This window comes from Hydra vulgaris, chromosome 07, assembly GCF_038396675.1.
Source record: "Hydra vulgaris chromosome 07, alternate assembly HydraT2T_AEP".
Classification (NCBI taxonomy): Eukaryota; Metazoa; Cnidaria; class Hydrozoa; order Anthoathecata; family Hydridae; genus Hydra; species Hydra vulgaris.
In genome coordinates this window covers 10152486-10177500 of record NC_088926.1, presented here as the reverse complement: position 1 = coordinate 10177500, position 25015 = coordinate 10152486, and the positions used below count along the sequence as shown (strand labels likewise).

Below are 25015 nucleotides of genomic sequence, written 5' to 3'. Positions count from 1 at the left end.
TAAGTGAAGCAAATTTTGAGTAACTTATTTGTATTTCTGGATTGTTTTCTTTGTATAATACATATAGTTCCTTTAAATTACACAAAAGCAGTTTTTTTTTGTTTATGGACGTTCTTTTGAAAGCTAACATAATCTTTTTTTCCAGGCATAGTTCTACATAAATCACTCAAGTGATAAAAAAATTTAACAGAATTTTCTATTTCTTTACCTTTAAACAACGGAGAGATAGCTAACAATCCTTTTTTATTAAAAATTTGTCTAGCCATTTTTGCTTGGTATTCTGTAACAGCAAAGTTATTTTGTACTTCTAATATTGACCAACTTGGGGGTGCCAGTGTTAGAAATTGAACAATAGTCCTTTTGTCAGAACATAGAATTTTTTCTTTTATCAAGCTCATAATTTCATCAAAGTTTTCAGCCTTCTTTTTTATGTTATTTGTTTCATAACACAGTTTTGAGGGAACATTGAACAATGAACGTTACTTACCATTTCGTTGATGCACGCAATTTTTCACTTTCCTTCTGAGAGTTTATGTTTTGATGACTTTAAATGAGATTTTAGAGGAGATATATTAAAATTTTTGAGTTCTTCATTGATCTCCTGTCTTTTTGATTTAAATGATTATATTAGAAAGTCCTCATCTTGTTCACTCTGACTTTGCTTCTCTTCTTTAAGATCTGCTTTTCTGGCAATCTTTTGCTTACAAGGTTTGCAAAGTGTCTTCCCAGGAAGAATATTTAAACTACTTCTTATCATGACTTGTGATTCATTTATCGTAACTACTTTGAGATTTTCTAAAAGTAATTGAATTGTATAAAGCTTATTTGCACAATTGTTTAAAACATTGTTTATGTTTCGGAAAATACAATTTAAAAAAGTATATATATTAAAATATTTAAATTCTACTTCTACTTACTTTGTATTTTCTTTGTGTGTTTATGGAATGAATCACAGCATGCTTTCTGCCATATAGGATACATTTTCAAATATTTTGTAGTATGTCTTTCACATAATATTGTTAAGTTTGATAGTTCAATGTTACAGCGTAATGATTAGTTATTTTTTCTTCATTGCTAAAAGTTTCAATTACATCTTGTTGACCTTTGCATGCATCTGATGTCATTAAGCCAATAGAACTCATCTTAAGATAAATTACTTAGTATGAATGTATTTTCTAAAAAAAAGAGAATTCTTCTTTCCTACTTAATTCTCAGTTCAAAAGAAAAAATTTTTAATATAGAAATAATTCAAACCTTTTCAGAATCCCTCTGTTGTATAATTTTTTACACTGATAGATATTGTTTATTTTCTTTATATATATATATATATATATATATATATATATATATATATATATATATATATATATATATATATATATATATATATATATATATATATATATATATATATATGTATATATATATATTTATATATATGTGTGTATATATATATATATATATATATACATATATATATATATATATATACAATCTATATATATATCAAATTGTTAATTTGTTAAAATTTAAATAAAATTTTACTAATGCTGTTCTATAACTGAACTTTTTATAAACTAGTTATTATAAACTTATACAAAATATAGTTGTCAAATTTTTTTTAAAACTAATGCACATCAATATCACACTTAATCAGTTTTTATATAAAAACAAAACAGGATATTTTTTTCAGTTGTTAAGATCAAATTACTAAGTTATCATATAATTAAGACTTCCTTAAATATAACAAAATTGTTTTTTTTTTTTAAGGAGTCTATAAACCAAATTTAATATTTTACAGAAATCTATTTGCAAGTTTTTAAAAATAATTTATTGAAAATTTTATATATCTTTGAAATTAAAGTTCCATATGTTTCATATTGTTTTTCCAGTTTTTTCAACATTTTTAGCTGAAATTTTATGTGTTAACTTTTCTTTTTAAGATGCAACAGCCAAAGAAGTTTTTAAAAAATTTGAAGACCCATGGTTCAAAATTTCCTAAATTTTGGGTGATTTGATGCGGAATTACCCAATAGTGGACTATTGGGTAATTCCGCATCAAATCACCCAAAGGCGTTGCTGTATTTTTTATTCTAAATTAAAAAATTTGTTATGTTAACAAGCTGGTATTTTTTATTTCAATATTCAGGAATTTTATTGGCGATCTTTTGCTAGTGGTGTATGGATGCTATTTGTTTTTCCATTTTCCCTGGTTTTGTTTGTTATCTTATATAATTTTTCACTGTATAACCCCTTGCAATGTCTTCAAGGTAAGTTACAAGTTAGTAATTAAATTTAAATAATTTTCATCATGTTGAACTTAATTTTTTGGTGGTATTTCATTCCAGTAAAAATTTAACAAAATGTTAAAAAAATTATTTAAAGATGGTTAATTTTTTTTAACGCTGTGATTATAAAAAACATCTGGATGCTTAAAAAGTTTTAGCATTCAAAGTGTGTTCATCAGCGTTAAAAGTGTGTTCATCATCTGTCGCAGCCTGTAACAGATAATGAACACACTATTTCAGATAGTGGACTATTCCACAAAGTTGTGACTCACATACTAAAAATGTTTTCCTGGATGTCTGTCTTACAAAAAATTGTTTTCACTTTATAAACATGACCACAGGTGTTGATGGGAGGGATACTGAATGGTATTTAACGAAAACATAAAAAAGTTGTAGCTATACTTACTAAGTCTGTGAGTCCATTTTTAAATTTCTACCATGTTATTAGAAAACAAACAAAAGTCCATGCAAGTTAAATTTAGTTTCAGTAATGTCTGTTTATTAGTGAGACCAAACAGGCCAAGAAAAACAATTGCATAAAACATCTTCAATTAGCTATTAATCTTTTTTATGTCTAGGAGAGTAGACAGAGCTACAATAATCAGGGTGAGGACAAACAAGGGAAATAAATAAAGTATGAAATGAAAAGATATTGAGATTTGCTAATGATCTTCTAATAATTTTAATACTTTTATTTGTGGTGATAATCTTTACATAATTTTACATAAGTAGAAAAATTTGAATTACAGTCAACAAAGATGCTAAGGTCTTTTTTGACAAGAGAGTATTTTAGATTAAACAAGATATGTAACAACAAATGTAAATGAACTTTACAATATAGATTTTACATGTTTTGTAGATTATTGCATGATGAGTTATCAGAAAGTAATTTGTATAACTTATTATGTTGAATTGTCACATCTCTTGACAATCCACATTTGCTGTGTGACAATCTACAAATTGATTGAGAGCTCAGAATCTCCCATTGAATGTACCTTTTTGTTTTATTTTCTTGCACTACGCACATCAGTGGTATCAATACTTTAGGTCAGTGTTTCCCAACCTTTTAGTGCCATGCCCCACCAAAGCTTATAAAGACTTAAAATGTCCCCCCCATGTTACATATGAATAATTTTTAATATTATAAATTTTTCATAAGTAGCATAAATGATATACTGCAGGAAGAAATCACAAAAAGTTATTTATTAAATAAAAAAATTCAAATAAACAAAATACAGTAAACAATATATAAGTAAATAAAATAAAATACATCAGGTATTCAAGTCTAAAATAAATGAAATTTAGTGAGATTCTTGTGGTTGGTGCTGGTTACAAAGAGATTTTATATTGGGTTCCAATTTTGTAAGCTTTATTCTTAGATTTCCCTGTTGTGTTATATCCATAGGATTTCTTTTTTTAAGTAACAAATCAGTTATGGCACTAAATCCGCATTCAGCTAAATATAAAGAAGGAAACGCTAATAATAGTTTTCTTGCACATTCTGTTGTGCTTTGATTTTTAATTTTGGTCTCTTCAAAAAACCATGCCATTGATCCTTTTATACTAAATAAAGTTTTAACTGACTCGTCATTCTGCATTTCTGCTAATTCTTCCTGGTACTGCATATTTGAAATATGAGATAAATTAACTAACATTGGCTGCATCAACCAAGTTGGAAAATCAATTTCTTTCAAATCGGAAAATCTTCCTTTTAAATCAGCTGATAAGTTTTTTATATGCTTGACAATATTGAGTATAGCGGCATCAGTTACTTCACATTTTTGAAGCCAATAAAATTTTTAAAACCAAATATCTTGGCTTTTACATTGACAAGAGTTTTATTTGTTCCTTGAAGTTATTTATTCAATATATTTAGTTTTTCAAAAATATTGGCAAAATAACTCAAATATGCCTTTGAATCGATCGTTAACAGATACTGCATTTTAGTTTTGTTGCTTAAAAAATCACTAAGAGTATCAAGCAGTTTCATAAATCTTGTAAACAGTTTCCTTTCGAAAGCCATCTTACCTCAGTGTGAAGTAAAAGTCTCACATGGGCTTCGTTGTTTTTCACAAAATAATTTAAAAATGCGCTCTTGTTTTGCACTTGCTTTAAAAGAATTAATGCATTTTACAACCAAGTTCATTATTTTATTTAGAACAGGAGAAAGATTTTTAGCTACCAAGTTTTCCCTGTGAATAACACAGTGCACAAGAAGCATATCTGGATTTTCATCTTTTATCAGTTTTAAGCAACCGTTTTTTTTACCCATCATATTAGGAACACCATCAGCAGCACAGGACGTTATATTTTCCATTGGTATTTTACTCATATCTAAGTAGCATTTTAGAGTACTATATATATCTTTAGCAGTAGTGCTGCTTTTTAATGATTTACAAAAAAACATTTCTTTACCAAAATCATTATTATTAATGTATCTGACATGTAAGTAATACTGCTTTGCTGTCTCAATGCTGATTTGTCCATTTGCACTGAAAAAAGTCTTGTTTTTAATTTTTTGATAAGTTGTATTTCAACATCTTTACTCATTTCGTTGATTCTTCTGCTGGCAGTATTGTTACTTAGTGGCATGGTTTTCATGTCTTGGTCATCTTTTCCAAAATCAGTTTTAACATATGTCGATATTGAAGGCTTGATTAACTGCTCTCCTATTGTATGATTTTTCCTCAATTTAGCGATGAGTAATGAAATTTAATAGCTAGCCTCAGAGTGCAATTAATATTAACATTATGAGCAGTAAAGGGAGACTTTAAAGTTGCTCTTTTTTCATAACTTTGCTTTAAAATTTGAAAGTAATTCAAATTTAAATAAATTTGATCTTTATGTTTTGCCTTCAAATGTGCTTCAAGACGACCTGGTTTCATTGATTCATTGCTCAAGCATTGTTGGCATAATAGACAAAAAGGTAACCGTGCATCATGGACAGTAGGTATAAGACCAAATTTTAAATACTCTTCCGAGTACTGCCAAATTTTTTTCTTGCTTGCACTACTCATGGGCTAAAAAATGAATTTTAAAATCAATTAGGAAATTAAGAATATATATTTTGTAATGTTTCGTATTCTTATTTATTATTGAAAGAGAATCAACGTTGGTTTTTGTATTTTATTTATTTCTTTATTTGAATATTAAATTATAAACAACTATATATAATATAAACTGTAAACTATATATAAACTGTGTGTAGTCTTCTCGACTTGTTATTCCAACTGTTATTATGTTTAGCGCTATGGCTTTTATGCAATTCTCCAAAGGGAATTGCTTATTCCGCAATCGCTAATCGTTATTCTGAACTAGCGTTTGAAATGATTGTCCAGAGGGAATTTTTTTTGTAACAATTATTATATCTTTTTATTTTTCTATGAGGCATCTAAGTTAAATACATTTACAATTATATTTAAATATCACTTATATTTATTTATAAAATGTATTAAAAACTTGAAAACAACGATAAATTCGAACACCTACTTTAATTTCTTGTAAGCACAGCACTGCTTTTATAAGCACAGCACTACTTTTATTTCTAATTCATGGTAACGCACGTTGACAGAACAATACAAGCAACTGATAATCCTAGTCCAAATTCTAGTATTTAAAGTCACATATTTAAAGTACCTATTTAAGACATATTTTTCCGTCTACAATATAATTGCTAATATCTGTCTTGTAACCCACTACTTTTTTTTCCTCATTCAAGCCTAAGCTGTGAAAGAAGCACACTAACAACCTCTTATGAAATGTTTTGTGAGGCAATGATGGACGCTTAATTGCCTGTTGGCACTAAAAAGGTTGATAATACAATACACATTTTTTTTACATTTTTGGAATTACCAGAGAAAATTAATAGACAAAAAAATTTACAGTGGACAAAAATTTTGTAAAAATTTTTAACATTGTAAAGGGTGGTTTTTCTGCTGTTATCTTTTTGGCAACACTGGTTTTGACAGATCACGTCTGCATTGTGTCTTGTGTCATTGTTAAACTTAATCAGTTTGGTCTATAATTTAACTATTAATCGACTCATGAATGAACAACGCTTGCAAGTTATTGAATTTTACTATCAATATTCATGCTTGGTTAAGAGAGTGCATCGCGCACTTCTTCCAATTAATGGGCAGTTTGGTTGACCTACTGAGGCAGCCATTTGGAAGCTTGTGACTAAATTTCGAACCCAGTTTACATTATTGGACATTAAACCACCAACAAGTATTTGTAGAGTAAGGACCGAAGAAAATATTGCAGATGTATCCACCAGTGTTAGTGATGACAGTGAAATATCGATTCGCCGCCGCTCACAGCAATTGGGCCTCTGTTACTCCACAACCTGAAAAATTTTGCAAAAGGATTTGAGTGTAAAACCTTATAAGATACAGCTGGTGCAAGAATTGAAATCACACAACCTCCCACAATGTTTAATATTTGGTAAATGGGCGTTGGCAAAGTTGAAGAAAGATCCACATTTTTATTGAAAAATTGTGTTCAGTGACGAAGCTCATTTCTGGTTGAATGGATACGTTAGCAAGCAAAATTGCCGCATATGGAGTGAAGACCAGCCAGAAGCATTGTGAGAGCTACCAATGCATCCCAAAAAAGTCACTATTTGGTGTGGATTATGGGCCAGTGGCATCATCGGGCTATACTTCTTCAAAGACAAAAATGGCTGGAATGTTACTGTGAATGGTGAGTGCTACCGTGCGATGATTACAAACTTTATTTTGCTCAAAATGGAAGAGCTGAACTTGACTGACATGTGGTTTCAACAAGATGGTGCCCATACCACACAGCACATGAAACAATGGCCCAATTGACAGGCGAGTTCGGTGACCAGTTTATCTCACATTTTGGGGCTGTCAATTGGCTGCCCAGATTGTGTAAATTAACGCCTTTGGACTATTTCTTGTGGGGCCATGTTAAGGCTAATGTCTACAGGGATAAACCAGCAACAATTGATGCATTGGAAGCCAATATTGAAGCATTTATTCATGAGATACCCGCCGATATGTTGGAGAGAGTGTGCTAAAATTGGACCTTATGCTTGGGCCATCTAAAGCGGAGCCGCAGCCAACATTTACATGAAACAATCTTTAAATACTAAATTATATTGACTGTTGTATCGACTCAAATAAAGGTTTCAAATATTTTTTTGAATTTTTTGTGATTTTTTTGAAAATCAAATCCTATACCTCTTAAAAAATTACCCTTTATAATTTATTATGTAAAGTTTATTACCTATTGCGATTAGAATGGAAAGGTTCAATAATTTTGTAAACTTTTCTAGATACACTAAGTAAAAAGAAATTATGAAGTAAACCAGCATATCAGACTTTATTGAAAGTCTTTGATATATCACAAGCAATGACTTTTTATTTTACACACCTATCCAATATACAATTAAACTTTTCTTTATTATAGGTGATTACCCATACTGTAAAACAAGCTGATGTGTTAATTGAAGTTGTTAGGCTTATAATGAAATTTGAGAAGTTTAGTTAGTTTGAGACAAAATTCTTGCTAATTATATTGAGAAGGCTAATTGGATCATTGTTGGAAAGGTCAAAGGAATCTACAGAGTTGTTAAAGTAGGAAACAAGGTTCAGTTAAGCTTTTGGTAAATAGTTTAGTGGATACTTTTGAACGACTATGACAGGTAAATTGGTAAATTGGAATGTAAGTTTATGTTTGAACCAAGCTTGTAATTTTAAGTTTATGCTTGAATCCATGAAAGGATACATATGCTTATTGAAATAAGCAAATGTGCCTTTGTGTCCATCTGAATCTTTGAAAACAGAAGATGAATCAGTTAAATTTAAATTAATCTTACTTAGAGCAAGTAAGTTTTGCAAGACAGTTTTGAATACCACAAATATTTGTGAAGTTTTGTATTTATGTATACATTCTTATGTTTATTATATTTTGGTATATTGATAATTCATCTATGAATTATGAGTAACATAAAATTATGCATACATTCTTATGTTTATTATATTTTGGTATATTCATAATTCAAATTATTAGAGAGAATATGACTCAAACAGTAAAGTTATACTTTAAGTTTGCTTATAACATAAAACTTATAATTTTTTTAAGTTTTACATATTCAAATTTTTATATATTTTTCAATTCATCAGAATTGAATGTCTTAGACTGTTATAAATAGTATAAATAAAACACTTTCAACCAGTAACAAAGTTTTACACCCATGAATTTGTGTTACACCCAGCAATAAACATTTGCCCTACACCTTACAGTAGTGATAAATGTTTTACCAGTGACAAACTTAACTTGCTTTATTCTTTATTATTTTAGATTCTTTTGCAATGCCATTATCAATTTCATTCATTTTGAATTTTTTTGTATTGCAAATCTGTTGCATACTATTTACGCTTAGTCATGCAAAGTCAATTGAAGGTAATTTTTGATTCATTTTTAAAACTTTGCTTTTTTTTGGGTGTGGTTATTAAGCAACCAGAATTTTTACAATTCTCATTATTTTTTTTTCTGCTTATTTTTTGATATTAATTTTTTTGATCATAATTTTGCTGTAAAATCAATCATTATTGTTGTATTGATCTCCTTTATATTTGTTTATCTCAGTTAAGCATATGGGGGTCGGTGAAAAGTTCTAATAAAATTTATTAAAAAATAAACAAAGGTGTTTAATCTTAAATATTAAAGTAAATGATTAACTTAATTTTTTGTTTTATTTAAATGTTTTATTTATGTTGTAAATATTTCATATATTTACTTATTCTGTAGTTTTTATATATTTTTATATATTTGTAGTATTTAAATATTTGCTATTACTTATTGTAGTTGCCTATATTTAATGTAAAAATCTTAAAATCTTAGGTCTTGATGTTGGTCTTGAGCCCGAATGTCTCAGTTTTAGTATTGTTCTTGACCGTTACTGTCTTGACTACATCTCTGTATAAAGGATATTATTTTGTGTATTTACTATTTATGAATGGTTTTTGAAATTTAAAAAATGCTTTGTAATTTTGTAAAGCAATATTTGAAGATTGGCCAGGTATCTAATTAAAAGTGAAACAAAGCCAACTAACAAGTGAAACTGAGGTAGAGGAAACAGATGCTAAATTAAATTTAGTATTTGAATTAATATACACAAATTGGGGGTAGATACAGTTGATAATATTTTTGATGTGTATGGTTTTACTGATTTGTTTTCTACATACTCACAGTAATTCAATATTGCCAAGAATTTGTTTCAACCCTGACTAGAGTTTTAATTGGAATTCTAATTTTATTAGACATTTGATTACAAATGCTGTTATATTATTGGTCACAGCATCATTAGTGGTTCAGTTAAGGTACAATCTCATCAAAAGTAATTTTTAAAAGTAATTAAATAAAAATAACAAAAATCTGAATTTAAAAATAATTAAATATACCTTAGCTGTTTTTTTCTTCTTTTTAAGTGTGTACTGTTAAGTGTTTTACTTTTACACTCAAGAAAAGCAACTGATGGATAGCATACATTGTTTATTGAATATCAAGCAAAGATAAAGATTTCTTTTTTTGGTTCTTTTTTGTTCTTTTAATTTTTGTTCATTCTTTTCAATGACTGATCTTTCACCATACTTTTACTGTTGTAACACTCAAGCCCAAAATGTTTGGTATGTAGTAAGAATGTAATGTAAAAGAAGGTAAAGATAAACAAGGTAATGTAGTAAAGATAAAGAAGGTAATGTAGTAAGATTTGTTCAGTCAAAATATGTTACTGTCACAGTTGGTTGTTTCTTGGTACATACCTCCAAGTGCATCTTATTGTTAATGGCAAAATTTTAATGCATTCATTTTGATTTGGTATGAATTTTTTTTTTTGTAGACGGGAAAATTTTTTCACCTAAGAACCTAGCTGATTTTTTTTTGTGTGCAGAATTTGAGCCATTTTTGTAAATAAATGTTGTTTTCAAATTTTGAAAAAGCATGACAATAGTTAAAGTCAAATTGAATAACTAAAGTCTTGCTGATTATTTAAATTCAAATTGAAAAATTACTTTGAAAATAAATTACTTAAGTTTAATTCTCTGAAAGTTATCTAAAACTCTAAAAAAGTATTTTCAAATAATAATTATTCTGCAAACTTGACATTTAGAAAAAGTTATAAAAGGCTAAATAATTGTATTGATTTTAAATGAGTATAAATATTACTTGATTTAGTACTAAGTAACATTTATATTTATTTATAGTCTGCAATATTAGGGTTAATAGAGTGGTGGTTGGTGGGAGTGGTGTTTTCAAATTTTTGTGGAATTTAAATGCTTAAAATTTTTAAAAAAATTTATGAGGAAAAGATTTACTATTTTTTAAATTGATGCAAACATAAAAATTTTTTTTTGTAATTACTTGGTGTCTTAAGAGTTTTCTTTTTTTTTTTTTGATTTTATAGTGTTGCAAAATATGATAATTCATTTGAAAAATATATCTATATAGAGGTAATTTGTTAAATTAAAAAAAAATTTATAAAAAAAAAAATTTGAAAAATCTAATATATATTACCCAGGTCACTGATTCCCTGACTCCATGGTTCCTTAAACACCTTATTCCTTCTAGACTTGTTGCATAACAAATAATTCACATATTTTTATTTGTGAAAGAAATGCTTATGAATAATTTCAATTCGTCAACTAGAGAAGGTGCTATTGAAATTGAAATGGGTAAGAGCAGTTATTAAAATGCAGTACCAGAAGCAGACAAAGAAGTAGATCTTAGTAATGGTTTTGACAAATGAATCGGTTTTCTGAAATCAAATTCCCAATATTTGTTCAAAATCCAAATGTACTAAATAAGATAATTTGGTCAGATGAGAGTAAGTTTAACTTGAATGGCGTCTTAAACTTGCATATTTTGGGCGTAGTCTAACAAGCAGCATCTGGTTTCCAATAAAAAACTAGTAGTATGGTGTTTAGTGCGTGTGTTCAAGAGCTCTTAATGATTTATACATCTTTGATAATTTAAAAAAAATACCAAATTTGAAAAAATTTTTTATTTTGTTATTTCCTTTCCCAATGCCAAAAGGGCCACTATAGTTGAAGAGCCTACTATTTGTAGTTACAACCCTCTCTTGACTATTTAACTGCCAAACACGAATCTTGACGAACAAGGCCGCTGTGTGGAAAACAAGTTGAAAAAAAAAGGATTTATTATGTATTTATGTAAAATACTAATTTATGTAGTTTAAAAATTGTGGAATGTTATCACATTTTTTCCTTGAAGTGAAAAACTTGACCAAAAAAGTTTCAAACTCATAATTTTTTTATTTATATAAAGTTCTCCTCAATAAGTTCATCTCCTCAATAAGTTCATCTCCTCAAGGCTTCAGAAGGGTTTCACTAAAGTTAAAAAGATTTTTTTTTTTAATTAAATGTTAAACTCAAACCCTAAACTTAAAGAGATTTAAGTGTTTTACCAGCATTCTAACAAGCTGCCAATGATTTTTTAGATGATTCTTTGGATTTGTTTGAGTTTAATGAAATACAATTTGATAGTTGATTTCTGCACACAGAGCCTCTTAAGCATATAATTTTTTGGGTTCCATCTGGTAATAAGACTTGAATGTTGTGCTTGGACAATTTTAGTTTCTTCAGCTTTGTTACAGCACTGATCGAATAGTAAAAGTGTCCTTCCAATGCCCATCTTTTGTCTGTAAAGATGTATTTATGAATACTAAGTTAGAAACTATTAAAAATTTAGAGGTTATTTTCTAAATGCAACTCTTTAATGGCAAGCATAACATTGGCTGCATTATTAGGGTTGAAATTAAAGTTGATGAAAAATCAAACTTTTTGTAATTTTTATTTATTTATTTTGAAATAATAATTTTGTATTTGATTTTAAAAGTTATTTGTGAAATGCAAAATAAAAAGAAAAATAATATTCTTTAACTGGAAAAATTTATTAACATTTTGTATTGTCTTTTAAAGTTACTAGTGAAATGGGAATAAAGTTGGTCTTTAGCTGGAAAAAACTTTTGAACACTCTGATCAAGTTAATATCGATTGTTGTGTGTTGTATGACATATCAAAATCTAATTGAGTTGGATACTAGGTATATATATATATATTTTAATGTTTTTATTTATTTTACTATATACATTATAAAAGTTTGTTTTATGAGGAGTTGTTATTGATTCTATGTGTAAAAAAAATATGTTAATTATATAAATAAAAATATTTAGAATATAAAAGTACTGTAAAAGTAGCCTGCTATGGTCTGGACTCAAGTTAAATATTGATATTTTCTGGTGTTATTAGCCAAGGCCAAAACAATATTTGCAGTTTTTAAATTGCTTTAAAAGTAAAGAAAGTATATTTTTGGGAATTTTTTGGATAGGGATTTTTACAAAAATTTTAAATTTACAAATAAAAGAAAAGTACTGAGCTGAGTAATTAAAGAAAAAAAGTTTAAATGTTCTAGAATAAAGTTCTTTTTTTAAAAATTTTTTTGATATTTATTTTAAAATTTTGATATTCATTTATTTTTAATAATCTTACAAGATGTTATTTACAGGAACTCCAATTGATTTACTGTTAAGCTGTATATTAATCTAATATTCTTTATGATTCTATACAGGCAGATCCCTTACGATTATAAACATATTTTCATCTTTTTATTCAATAAAAGTTCTAAATTTTCCAGTTTTCCAAACATTCAATAAAAGTCTCAGAATATTAGTAGTAATAACTTTTAAATTAATTTTATACACCTCACCTTATTTGATTAGGATACAACACTTTTTTATTTAGTTCTAGTAATAAATTTCTATATAAATTTTTTGCCATTGTGACAAGAATTTTGAAAAAGAGAGTTGTCCATGAAGTAATGGCCTGAAAAGCAAATGTTTTATTTGTTAATTAGATACACACACACACACACACACACACACACACACACACACACACACACACACACACACACACACACACACACACACACACACACACACACACACACACAAACACACACACACACACACACACACACACACACACACACACACACACACACACTCACTCACTCACTCAGTGACTCTCACTTTAATGGCTTTGTTCTATAACAAATTCAGGAAATGACATAATCATATAACTGTGACATCAGACATCAAAACCAATTAAAGAATAATGTTATTTATTACAATAGTTACAAATATCATTATAAGTTTTTACATTACTTTTAGTTGATATACATTCTACATCACACAATTAGCACACTTTCAACATCACACAACTTTGTATTTTGGGCGTTCATAGAAATGTTTCAATTACTTTCACCATAAAGACTACATTAAAATTCTTTTTACAGTAGATGCAAAAGGCGTTCATTAGCATTAGGATTTTTTTATAAATAGTGTGATATTTTATTTTTTTAAAAGAATTTTTATTTTTTTAGAGTTTTTAAAGTTATTTTATTTTTTTAAAGTATTAAAGTTTTAAAGTATTTTTTTTAAAGTATTTTTTAAAGTTATTTTATTTTTTTTAAAGTATTAAAGTTTTAAAGTATTTTTTTAAAGTATTTTTTAAAGTTATTTTTTTTTTTTTAAAGTATTAATAGCATTAAAAAGTCAGCTATTTTATTTAGTTGCTAAAGCTTTCATATGAACACAAGTAAATTTTTAGACAGATGTATCAGTTTTCTCTTTGCGTAGATAGTTTTGAAATATTGGGTAGTTTTGACATATTGATAGTTTTGACATTGGTAGTTTAGACACATTGGGTAGCTTTGACATATTGGGTAGTTTTGACATATTGGGTAGTTTTGACATATTGGAAGATTTGACATATTGGGTAGTTTTGACATATTGGGTAGTTTTGACATATTGGGTAGTTTTGACATATTGGGTAGTTTTGACACATTGGATAGTTTTGACTTTTCAGTATAATTATTTTACTATGAAAAAATTTAAGTTAATCATGTGCACAATGTTTTAATTCTTTTTGATTTATTATTATTTAACAATGTTTCAATTCTTTTTAAACTTAAAAACAGTTATTAGGAATGTATCATAACTCTTCATCTTCTGTTGTTCAGCAACCCCTTGTGTATGCAGCTGCTCCATTTACAAGGGGTTGTGCAAAACTTAAAGGTGATTTGGAGACTGGAGAAAAATAAAGTTCTCACTATTTATTAAAAAAAAGCATTTTCTAAAGCACTTTAATTAATTTTTCAGCAATTTTAATATCTCTCTGAGTGCTTAAAAAACTGGGAAAAACTCTCTCAAAGCTGGACTTTTGTCTACTCTTTATTCCAGAGGTTTTTCTGGGTACCGGGAATATATATGTGCCAGGTACCTAGCTTAAATTATTCCCATTGTTTTCCTAAGTACTCTAAATATATAGATGTCCCAAGTGCCCGACTTGAACCCAGAAAAAAACGTCAGAAAACTGGGCCTGAGCACATCTCTAGTGTTTTATCTATATATTTATTTTATGAATATATCTCACATATTTTATTTTAGTGAATTTGTGGACAGCAACCATTTTCTTAAAATCTGCTGGATATATTTAGTAAGTAATAATTCAATTCTAATAGTTTTTATCATTTTATAATATGAATAACAATATATTATGTCTTATAATTTATGCACATATAATAATAATTAACAGTAAATAACCAGTATATAAGCATCATTGTAATATCATCCTTGTTTTTATGGTTGTGTAGGTTAAGCATTACTCATAGAACTTAAATATACATGATTTTAATCTCTCTTGTGTGTGTGTTTAGCTGGACATGAATAATCTCTGATGATGTCATATTAAAATACCCTTACTAAAACAGTCATTTATACTGATAGTCCTGAAAAGTTCTGATATTTATCATAGTTTCACCAAACTGAAAAAAAAAGAAATTTCTTTCAAAGTCCTTCAAAGTTTATAAATTTTGTTTTTATTTTTAATGGAAAACCATGTGACAAGATACAAACCATACTGCAAAAAGCTATGTAACCATGTTACAGATGTCACAGAAAACCTTTAACAAGCTAATAATTCATGGCCTTTTATATAACAGGCCTTGCCAACACGCGCTTAGTGTAAAAAAACTGGAAACAATATGAAATATTTATGGGACTAGTTTTTTTTTAATTGTATAATATAGCAAAACAAATTAAATTATTACTTCTAAAATAAAGTGAATAATTTTTAATCAATATATTTTCATATAAAATTAATTTAGATATTATTATATGTAAATTTTAAATTTATAATTAAAACATTTTTACATTACAAGCTTACATTACAAGTGAAGAAGTAAAAAAATAAGAGAAATGCTAGTTTTATTATTTTAGATGTTGTATAACAAATTTTTTTTTATCTGGTGATGCTTCATCATTACTTTTTTATGAGGTTTATATTAAACCCTGCAGTACCATCAGGGTTGATAGGTTTAATCCAATGGTTTAAACCTTGTTTTAAATCATTTTAAAAATATCAATTTAAACCAAAATAATATTTTTTAAACAACTTTAAATTTAAAAATAGAGCTATATTTTTCATGGAAATACTTAATATGAATGCGCCTATTTAAAAGCATAAAGATTTTTCTGAAAATTAGTTTCTCATGTATATTTAAATTACAGTATGTTATTTTTTTTGACATTGCCTATTTGTTTTTTAAATGCGGCGACAGGTCAATGTAATAATAACTAACTTTTTGGTAAAAAAATATTAAATATGCTGATGTAAAAATTAATAAAAAAAAAAAGTTTAAAAAGAATTTTTTTTAAAAGTTTTTTTTACCTTTTTATCGCTAAAAAAACAAATGCTGAATGAAGATAAAACAAAATAAAATTCTGTGGAATTATCATAAATTATCATCAATAAATAATTTTAAATTTTAGAAAAAAAGCCTGCTAATGATGGTTTATGTTATGTTAATGATGATATTTATGCAATTTCTGCTAAAAGTAAAATGTTTCAAATGCCTGTTTCATAATGACGGCCAAGTTTTTATAAGATGTTTATACCTTAAAAATCATTTCAGCTTCACTGTATCTTTTTTAAATCACACTGTTAGTAACTCCTAATTTAATAGTGGTTGTTTGTAGCCTTGATGTGATTGAATTAGTATTAAAAAAAAAAGTTTATTTTTTTTCTAATTTTATTTAACAAAACTTTAACAAACATAAAAACAAAGTCTGAAAAATGCATTAAAAACATAAGTAGAACTCCTCTAATAAATTGAACCTGCTAATGGAAAGTATATGTAATAACTAGATCACAAACTCAAGAACTCGAATTCTATATTAATGGAGGAAAAAAAAAACAATAGATTGATATTAATAATTTAAAAAACATAAATTAAAGATTAATTAAATAAATGTTTGAATAATTGTCTATATTAGCAGAAGTTTCTGTATATCCAAAGTGACCAATTTTCTGTATATCCATGTGCAACTCAAGTCAAGCTTGAGCCTGCCTCCCATGGTCGCAAGCTTGGCTTTTTACTTTATCCATTTATTCAACCAAAAATTGAAAATTATAAGTTTTTTATAATTTAACAAAATTAGGTTAGGTGTCACTCATATAGTTAAAAACTAGTCATTGGAGTGACACCTAAATAAAATAAACAAACAAACAAAAAAATCTAACGGAAATAATAATATATAAAAGCATGCGTAAACTAAATTATTTAAAAAAAATAATAATAACAATGAAGCTACAATAAGTTAAATAATAAGATAAAAAAATATGAAAACACTCAATAACAACAGCAAAAAAAAAGTAAAAATAGTTAGCAAAACAACACAAATAAAAACAAACTGGTGTGAAAGACAAACTGGTGTGAAAAACAAACTGGTGTGAAAAACAAACTGGTGTGAAAGACAAACTGGTGTGAAAAACAAACTGGTGTGAAAGGTGTAGAAAATTTGGTAAAATAGAAAAACAGAGAACAACAATAAAAATAATTTGCAACAAACACACAAATAATAACAAACTTTACGCAAACAAAAAGGCAAACACAAAAACTACAAAACAAAAATGCAATAACAAAAACTTCTACAAAATAAAAAAAAATAAAAAAATATTAATCATTTGTTATTTTAGCCGGAAAAAATAAGGTGTAGAAAATTTGGTAGCGATTTATTTTAACTTTTTAATTAGTTCTTTCTATTATTTTGAACTTTGGTGTAAAATAAAAATAATTAACAATACAGACAATTTTAAATGTAAACCTAAACGTAATTGGTGAGTGGCTTGAACCGCTCACCAATTACGTTTAGGTTTACATTTAAAATTGTTTTTTTATTTACAAATTTTAAATTCTGTGAAACCAATTTAAATATATTTATAAAGGTTTTAATTATATTAACTTTATGTTTATGGGTTAGAAAATAACATCAAACTTTTTATGTTTTACCATCCAGCTGAGCCTGAAAAGTTCTCCTTGTTAAAAAACTTTGATTGATAAAGCATGATAACACATCAATCTGTTTATAAAATAAAAAAATTTTCAATAATAGTTAATAAATTTGCTTGTACACCTTTTCAAGATGTAATTGAGAACTTGAGAAAATGAAAGTTGTAATTAAGTAACGTAATACATTTTTAGAACATGAAAGGTATAATTAAGAAATGTAAGATATAATTTAGAATATGAAAGTTGTTAATAAGATATCGTAAGAGGTAATTGAGAAGATAAAAGTTGTAATTGAGAAAAGTATAAAGAATACAAAGTTCTTTGTATTTTGAATTTTGTAGTCCTAATATACTTTGTAATTTAAGGCTGGAAATAATAATATAATATCAATAAAATATAAAAAGTCATGAAAAAGGCATTTGAGGTTTAGGCGGTAACTGGAAAAATCCTATTGGGTGTCAATTAAAACTTTTATTTTTGTTTGTGAAAGATTTAATTGAGATTTCAGATGAATAATAAATAAAACACAAATAATTTATTTACATAAAAATTTAAATTTAAACAACGTCATTAAAAGTCATTGCAATATTCAGTTAAGCACTGACTTGGATGTCTTCCATATTTAAAATCTTTGCGTAATGCATGGTCGTATGTTGTATAGCATGTGTACACAGAGGCGTGGTGGCCCCAGAGGCTAAGCGGGATTCCCGCATGGGCTTTTCACTTTTTCATCTAAATATGGGCCTTTTGGCAAATTTTAATTTTTTCTACATTTTAAAGAAATTCCAGAATCATTTTAAATATTTATGTTAGTACAAATTAAATTTTATTAATCACTTGATTTCAAACTTGATTTCAACGTTGAGCGCAATTATATTAGTATTTTGCATAATAATAATATTGCTCTGAAAACAAAGTAGATGTTTTAAAACGTATTATGATATTTTTTTCATGAGAAAAATAATGAACCCATAAACGGTTTTTAACGATCATAATGTTGACAAAATAAATTTAAGAAAGTCCGCAGACCCAACAATAATAATAGCTATTATTATTGTTGGACTTAAATTAACTTAATTTAAAATTTAACCCCAAAACATTTTGCTTAAATGAATTAAATCGCAATACAATTACTATATAGTAATTGTATTGCGTTTTAATTTATTTAAGAAAAATATTTTGGTGTTAAATTTTAAATTAAGTTTTATGTAAATAAGGATCAAACTCATGTTTTGCATTTTTGTAACCTTTCGAAACTGATATAAACTTCTTTAATAATAAATAAAGTTTTTTATTTTTATACAGTTTATATTATTGTATGTAAATAAAGAAATCACTCTGTAATATCCTGTCCTCAGACAGATTTAAAAAAGGATGATGAACTGCTAAATGAAACTACATTATAAAAACTTTTATGTTTAAACTATGTCAATAACGGCACCATTTTTAGAGCGGCATTTTAGCTGTTGCAAGTTTATCCTAAAATGTTAAAAAGTTAAAACACTGAATTAAACAAAAGCATAAACTAAAAAGAACCTTCTCATAAAATAAAAAGAATTTCTTAATTTTCAAGATTTTCAATATTTATTTTAGAAAAAAAATTATATATAATTTAAAAAAATTTATATTATTGTACAATAAAATAAATATCATTATATAGTAATAAAAAAATTAAAATCTTTGATTTTTAATTTTGTGTTAGGCTGTGTTCTTTGAACAATAAAATACTAATCGTATTTGCTTACGGTAAAGTTGTGTTTTAAGAAAATCAAAACAAAAACGTGGTCGCTGCATCGTAGGGTTTGTAATCCCGTGCTATATTTAAAATCCCGGGATTTCGGGATTACATTTACCTATTCCCGGGATCCCGGGATTTTGAAATACCTGTTTTTGAAAGATTTTAACATATTATTTTAGAAAAATTTTAAGGAAATTAATAATACATTTAAAGTATGTTTAGAAAAAACTTACAAATTTCAAGGAAGTTCTTTAGTTTGTTAATATTATACATACTTAATTATTAAATTATAAAGACGTTGTTTTTGTAGATATAATATACGTATGCAATTATTTTTGATTATTCTTAAAATACGTTTTGAGAAAGCAGAGCACATCCAAAGTTTCATCCCCCAGACGACTTCTTATTTTTGTTGCAAAAAGTCCGGCCGCAGAAAAAGCGCGTTCTGATTCCCACATCGAGTTGGTATGCTGGGCAAATGTGCTTTTTTTATAGCTTTATTAAGTTCGTCTGTGATTCTTTTGCTGTTTTTAAGAGCAAAAGAAATAGATTCAGATGAAGAGTCAGAAGAATCAGAAACAATTTCGAGTAGTGCCTCATTTGAAACAGAAAGTTCAACTTCTGATTCAGACTCATTAGCTGTTAATGATGTAGCCGGATTTGTAGCGTCTAGTCTTTCAAGTAACTCAACTAATAATTTGCGACATTTTATTGAAGTCGGAACTGTTACTAGCTCTATTTCAGATTCGGACTGAATGTTGGTTTTACCATTGTGCAGATACTGAAGAATCCCACTTGCATCGGTACGCCTTTGTTGCATTTGAAGAACGAGAGATGAATGCAACTTTTGACTTATAACGTTGTTAGCATCTTTAAGTTTTTTTAACATAAAAGTTATGGCAACATCGGCTGTAAACAAATTAGCATCCCGACGGCAAAGGGCCTCAACTGTTGCTTTTACTGGAAGTAGCGCATTAATGATAGCAGATACAGTTTTAAGCTCAATATTAGATAAAGCCAAAGATTCACCTTCCGGTAGACTTATGTCTATTAATGCCTTTTGTATACAATTTTTTAATAAATAGACGCGTTGAAGCATTGACAAAAGACTATTCCATCTTATCTTGCAGTCTTTAATTAGAGCTATTTGTTTCCCAAATTCAGCCACAACATACTTCTGCAAGATATCGTTTTTTTTTGGTGATCGTCTGTACATTACTATTACTTTTCGTACCTTTTTGATCACTGGACCACAATTTACCTCAGCAACATCCTGCTTTTGATATAGTACTTCAATAACGGCCAGTTGCACACCATGGGCAAAACATAACTATTGATTTACAGGTAATATTCTCCCAACTTTTTTCATCACACTTGCTCTGTAAGTCATTATACCAACAATATCTTTTCTCAAATCAAGTCCATGTTGTGCAAGCTTTTGTTCTAATAGCTCAATACACTTATTTGCAGACATTGATCCCGTTATACGAATTAAGCCTAAGCTCCAGAACTGACAATTTCGTGCATGTAAATTAATATTCATGTAGCAACGGTTACGCAATGATGTCCATTCATCAAAAGATAAAGAAAATCTTTCTCCTACACCGAATTTAGGTTTTTTTTTGCTAGCTATTTCAGTAATAAAAAAACTCCTTATTTTTTTGCTGTAATCTACAACCATTTTACGTACAGTGTTGACTGTTGTGGGTAAACTTTTGAATCCTGTAGCTATAAGACCTGCACGTATATCACTAGAACGTCATATCACGTTGAACAAAATCCCATCAATGGCTGTTAATCGTGCAAGTGTAGCAGGAAGTGATTTTTCTTCTTGCTCCAATATCGGAAAATAATTGGTTAACGTTTTTTTTTTGTATTGGTGGTTCATCTCGTGTGTTTACTGAAATAGTAGTTGGTGTGAGGTTAATTTTATGGACAGAAAGTAAGTGCGTATGGAGACCTTTCGTTAAACCACCTCCAATTTTTAAAATTTTTTTGCAGTCAGTAGACTTACACATTGCTGTTTGCCCTTTTTCTTCTCTTAAAAAATGTTTCCAAACAGCAGAATTACTTTTTTTGTCATATTCCATGTACGAAGCCATTATAATTTTAGAAAATTTACTGTTCAAAAAACCAGCAATTTTATTTTTTATTAAAATTTGTACTTTAAAATAGTCACAAACAGATAACGTCTATTCGAGATAAAAATTGTCAGAAACTTGAATAAATGCGACTAAGCACCAAAAATTTTTAAGAATGTAATTGAAATCCAATTTCAATTGTTATAACAACTTTAATCCAATTATTCAAAAACATAACTGCAAGAATTTCGAGATTGTTAAGTTCGAATTTTAATGCAATCGAACAAAAGAAATAATTTAATTTAAAAATTTTCAACTGAAAATGATTTCAAAAAAAATCCCGGGATTAAATGCTTAATCCCGGGATTGTTAAAAACTGGGGAAACCCGGGATTTCAGGATCCCAGGATCCCGGTATTCTTAACCCTACTGCATTGTGTTGTTACCATTTTTTATTTTGCAGTATTACAAATATATATATATATATACATTTTTTTTTTCGTATGGGCCTACATAAAGCATATATGGTAAAATCCCGCATATATAGGCCATTTAATAAAAATCCCGCATGGGCTTTTTAGAGCCACCACGCCCCTGCGTGTACAATCACCTCCCATAATTGTATTTTGCCGCAGTAACAATTCTTTCTATATACTGCATTCGTTGTTGCATAATCCCAGCACCGAATACAGGTGGAATGCAAATAACATTTTTAACGTTTATTTTTATTTTGGACCAAATAGCTTTCACTGGGTTTAACATTGGACTGTAGGATCCTAATTGTAACAGCTGAGCCAGTGAATTTTCAAACACCCGGATGTGATGTGTTTGTTAATGTTCCTAACATATTCAGCTCTTTTTTGTTTGTTTTCATTACTATTCATTGTAGTAGGCTCCTTGTGCACTTTTTTAAACGAAAATAGTCTGCCTTCAAAGTAATTGGCAATTGTGGTTGTGCTGACGCTAATGTTAAACTGTCTTAATATCCTTGTTTTAATGGCCACCAATGTCAACTGATAGTCACTTTCAATCCATGTTAGTGTTTCTTCGATTTGATCATCGGTTAATTTTTTGGTTTAAAACCACCTCTTCCAATAAAATTTAAATTTCTGCTGCGGACCCAATTATATGCTTTATATACATTTGACACTTGAAGTTTGCGCCAGAGTCACCCAATAGTCATTTCACTCAACACATTCAATTACTCTTCTCCTATCATTCGATGAAGATAAAACATAATGTTTTCTTTCAACTTGTTCAGTTGAATGCATTTCATGTCTAAAAATTGGACAAAGTGGTTCTGGTTGTTCCAGAAGTGGTTGTAAACAAATTTGGTGAAATAAATCCTTGCACGAATTCAATTTAATAACAGACTTTCTATTCATAGTGTATTGACAAATAACACAACAATCTTTCAATTCCATTACTGTATTACTGTATTGCTGGTGCATACAAATGCTAAATTTGATATTATTATATTATTAAAATGCATGTCCAAGAAGATCTTTTATAATGACTTTTAAGCTTACATTGAATTCGCAATAACAAATAATGTGTTCTCATTTACATATTACTATTTCTTAATTACAACTTATTTTTCAAATTACATATTGCAATTTTTTATTTACATGTTTGGTTTCTCAATTACATTTTAAAATTTCATAATTACATGTTGTTTCTTAATTACATATTGCGACTTCTAAATTACATGTTGTATTTCTCAATTACATCTTACTTTTCTTAATTACAACTTTTAAATTTTCAATTACTTCTTGATAAGGTGTAGTATATATAAGTAGATGTATTGCAAGGTGTAATATTTAAATAATGTAGTATTTTTTTTGTTTGTTTATTCAGAAATTAATAATATTTATAATAGTTTTAGTCCATAAAGAATAAAATGTTTATAATATATTGATGAAGAGGTGCAGCACCAGCCACCTCCATGCTGACAAATATTTGACACACGATGTGTCTATGCTTATACTGTTAGTGCATTGAATTGGCTTTTGAATGCATCAGTTGAAAAAGAGTTAACAATGCTTGATGGTAAAGCATTCCATGCATTACTACGTGGTTTGTGAAGAACTTTTCTCTTTCGACACAGTTTTTGACTAACGACTTAGTAAGTCGTAAGTTATTGCCACGAAGGTTATACTGGGAAACTGTTTGCACGTAGACATAGGGCACAACAAATTCAATTTTTTTAACACAACATGCAATCTTATATTGCTGAATTAAATCATTTCTAACTCATCTATCTTCTAGTTTAATTAGGCCTAAAATTGTAAGCTCTTCTTCATATGATTTATGTTTGATGTCTGTGATCAGTTTTGTTGCACGCTTTTGAAAGCTTTCGAGAGCCTTAATGTCTCCCTTCAGATGTAGCGACTATGATGGCGAATTCAAGGCATGGTCTAGCATACAGTTTATAAAAGACTTTCCAAAGTATGAGACTTCTGCTTCTGAAAGTTTTCTTAAGCTAACCAAATACCTGGTTTGCTCTTGCAGCTGCTGCTTCAAGATGTTTGACTTTTAAGTCTTCTGAAACAAGAACACCTAGATCTCGTTTTTTATTTTTATAAAACGAGATCTTTTTTTAATATTTAAAATTTTTATAGAAACAGCAAAAAATGTAAAGTAAAATAACTGATTAAAGATGCTATCAGTTATTTTGTTATACATTAGTAATGTATTAATAAAGAATTAACTTTTTAATTATTTGAATTTATTTTTAGTAATTACTTTTGATATTTTTAATTTTTGTTTTTTTAAAAATCTATTAGTTTTTGTTATTTTTGTTTTTCTTATTTGGCAATATTTTTATATATTATTAATATATTAATTTGGCAATGCTATAACATGATTATTAAAAAAATTTGTAACAACTCTCAAGTTGTTACAAATTTTTGCAAACAACAAGTTGCTGTTACAACCTTCCCTCAACCCTTTAAAACCAAAACATGGCTGCTATGCAGAGAATCAAATTGGGCACAGAACTACCAGAAACATGGCCCACCATGTTCCTGGTAGTACTGCAATCAAACTTGGAATTTCTTGTTTATAAAGTAAACACTCTACCATTACATCAATGCCACATGTTTGGCCCATATTTAAACTTGCACAATGACGCCACTATTAGTTGGATGCATATGCTATTTTTTTAATGTTATTGGCTTGAAAAGTAATATTTGGAACATTGCTGAGTTTTACTTGCTATGAAAGCAATTGAATTTATTTTAATTATCTTTTTAGATGTTCATCATCTAAAAAAATTAATTAAAAAAATTTAGACTTTATATGCTCAAACTTTCTATAAATAAATATTATGAAATATATTTGTAAGCAATCATCACTTTGCAAAAGTGTTACAATTTTTTTATTTAAGCATTTTGATTTGAAGTACGGTGGGTAAGAATATACAAATTATGCAAAATAGAAAACATCAACATAACATTATAAGTCATATGTCATATAGTTATATGCTTTTGGGGTCAAGGAATCAATTTC

At 27.8% G+C, this 25015-nt stretch overlaps 1 protein-coding gene across 2 annotated transcripts in view; it reads left to right on the top strand.

The window, feature by feature from the left end:
- Nucleotides 1-25015, top strand: part of LOC100201599 (nucleoporin NDC1) — a 68324-nt gene that overhangs the window by 2751 nt on the left and 40558 nt on the right. For both annotated transcript variants that reach the window (XR_010639549.1, XM_065800999.1), the window contains exons 2-5: nt 2150-2270; nt 8616-8717; nt 12254-12377; nt 14785-14833. Coding sequence is in view for 1 of the 2 variants with exons in the window: in XM_065800999.1 (XP_065657071.1) it covers nt 2150-2270; nt 8616-8717; nt 12254-12377; nt 14785-14833 (396 nt within the window). In the remaining variant the exon portion in view is untranslated. The remainder of the gene's footprint in view (nt 1-2149; nt 2271-8615; nt 8718-12253; nt 12378-14784; nt 14834-25015) is intronic.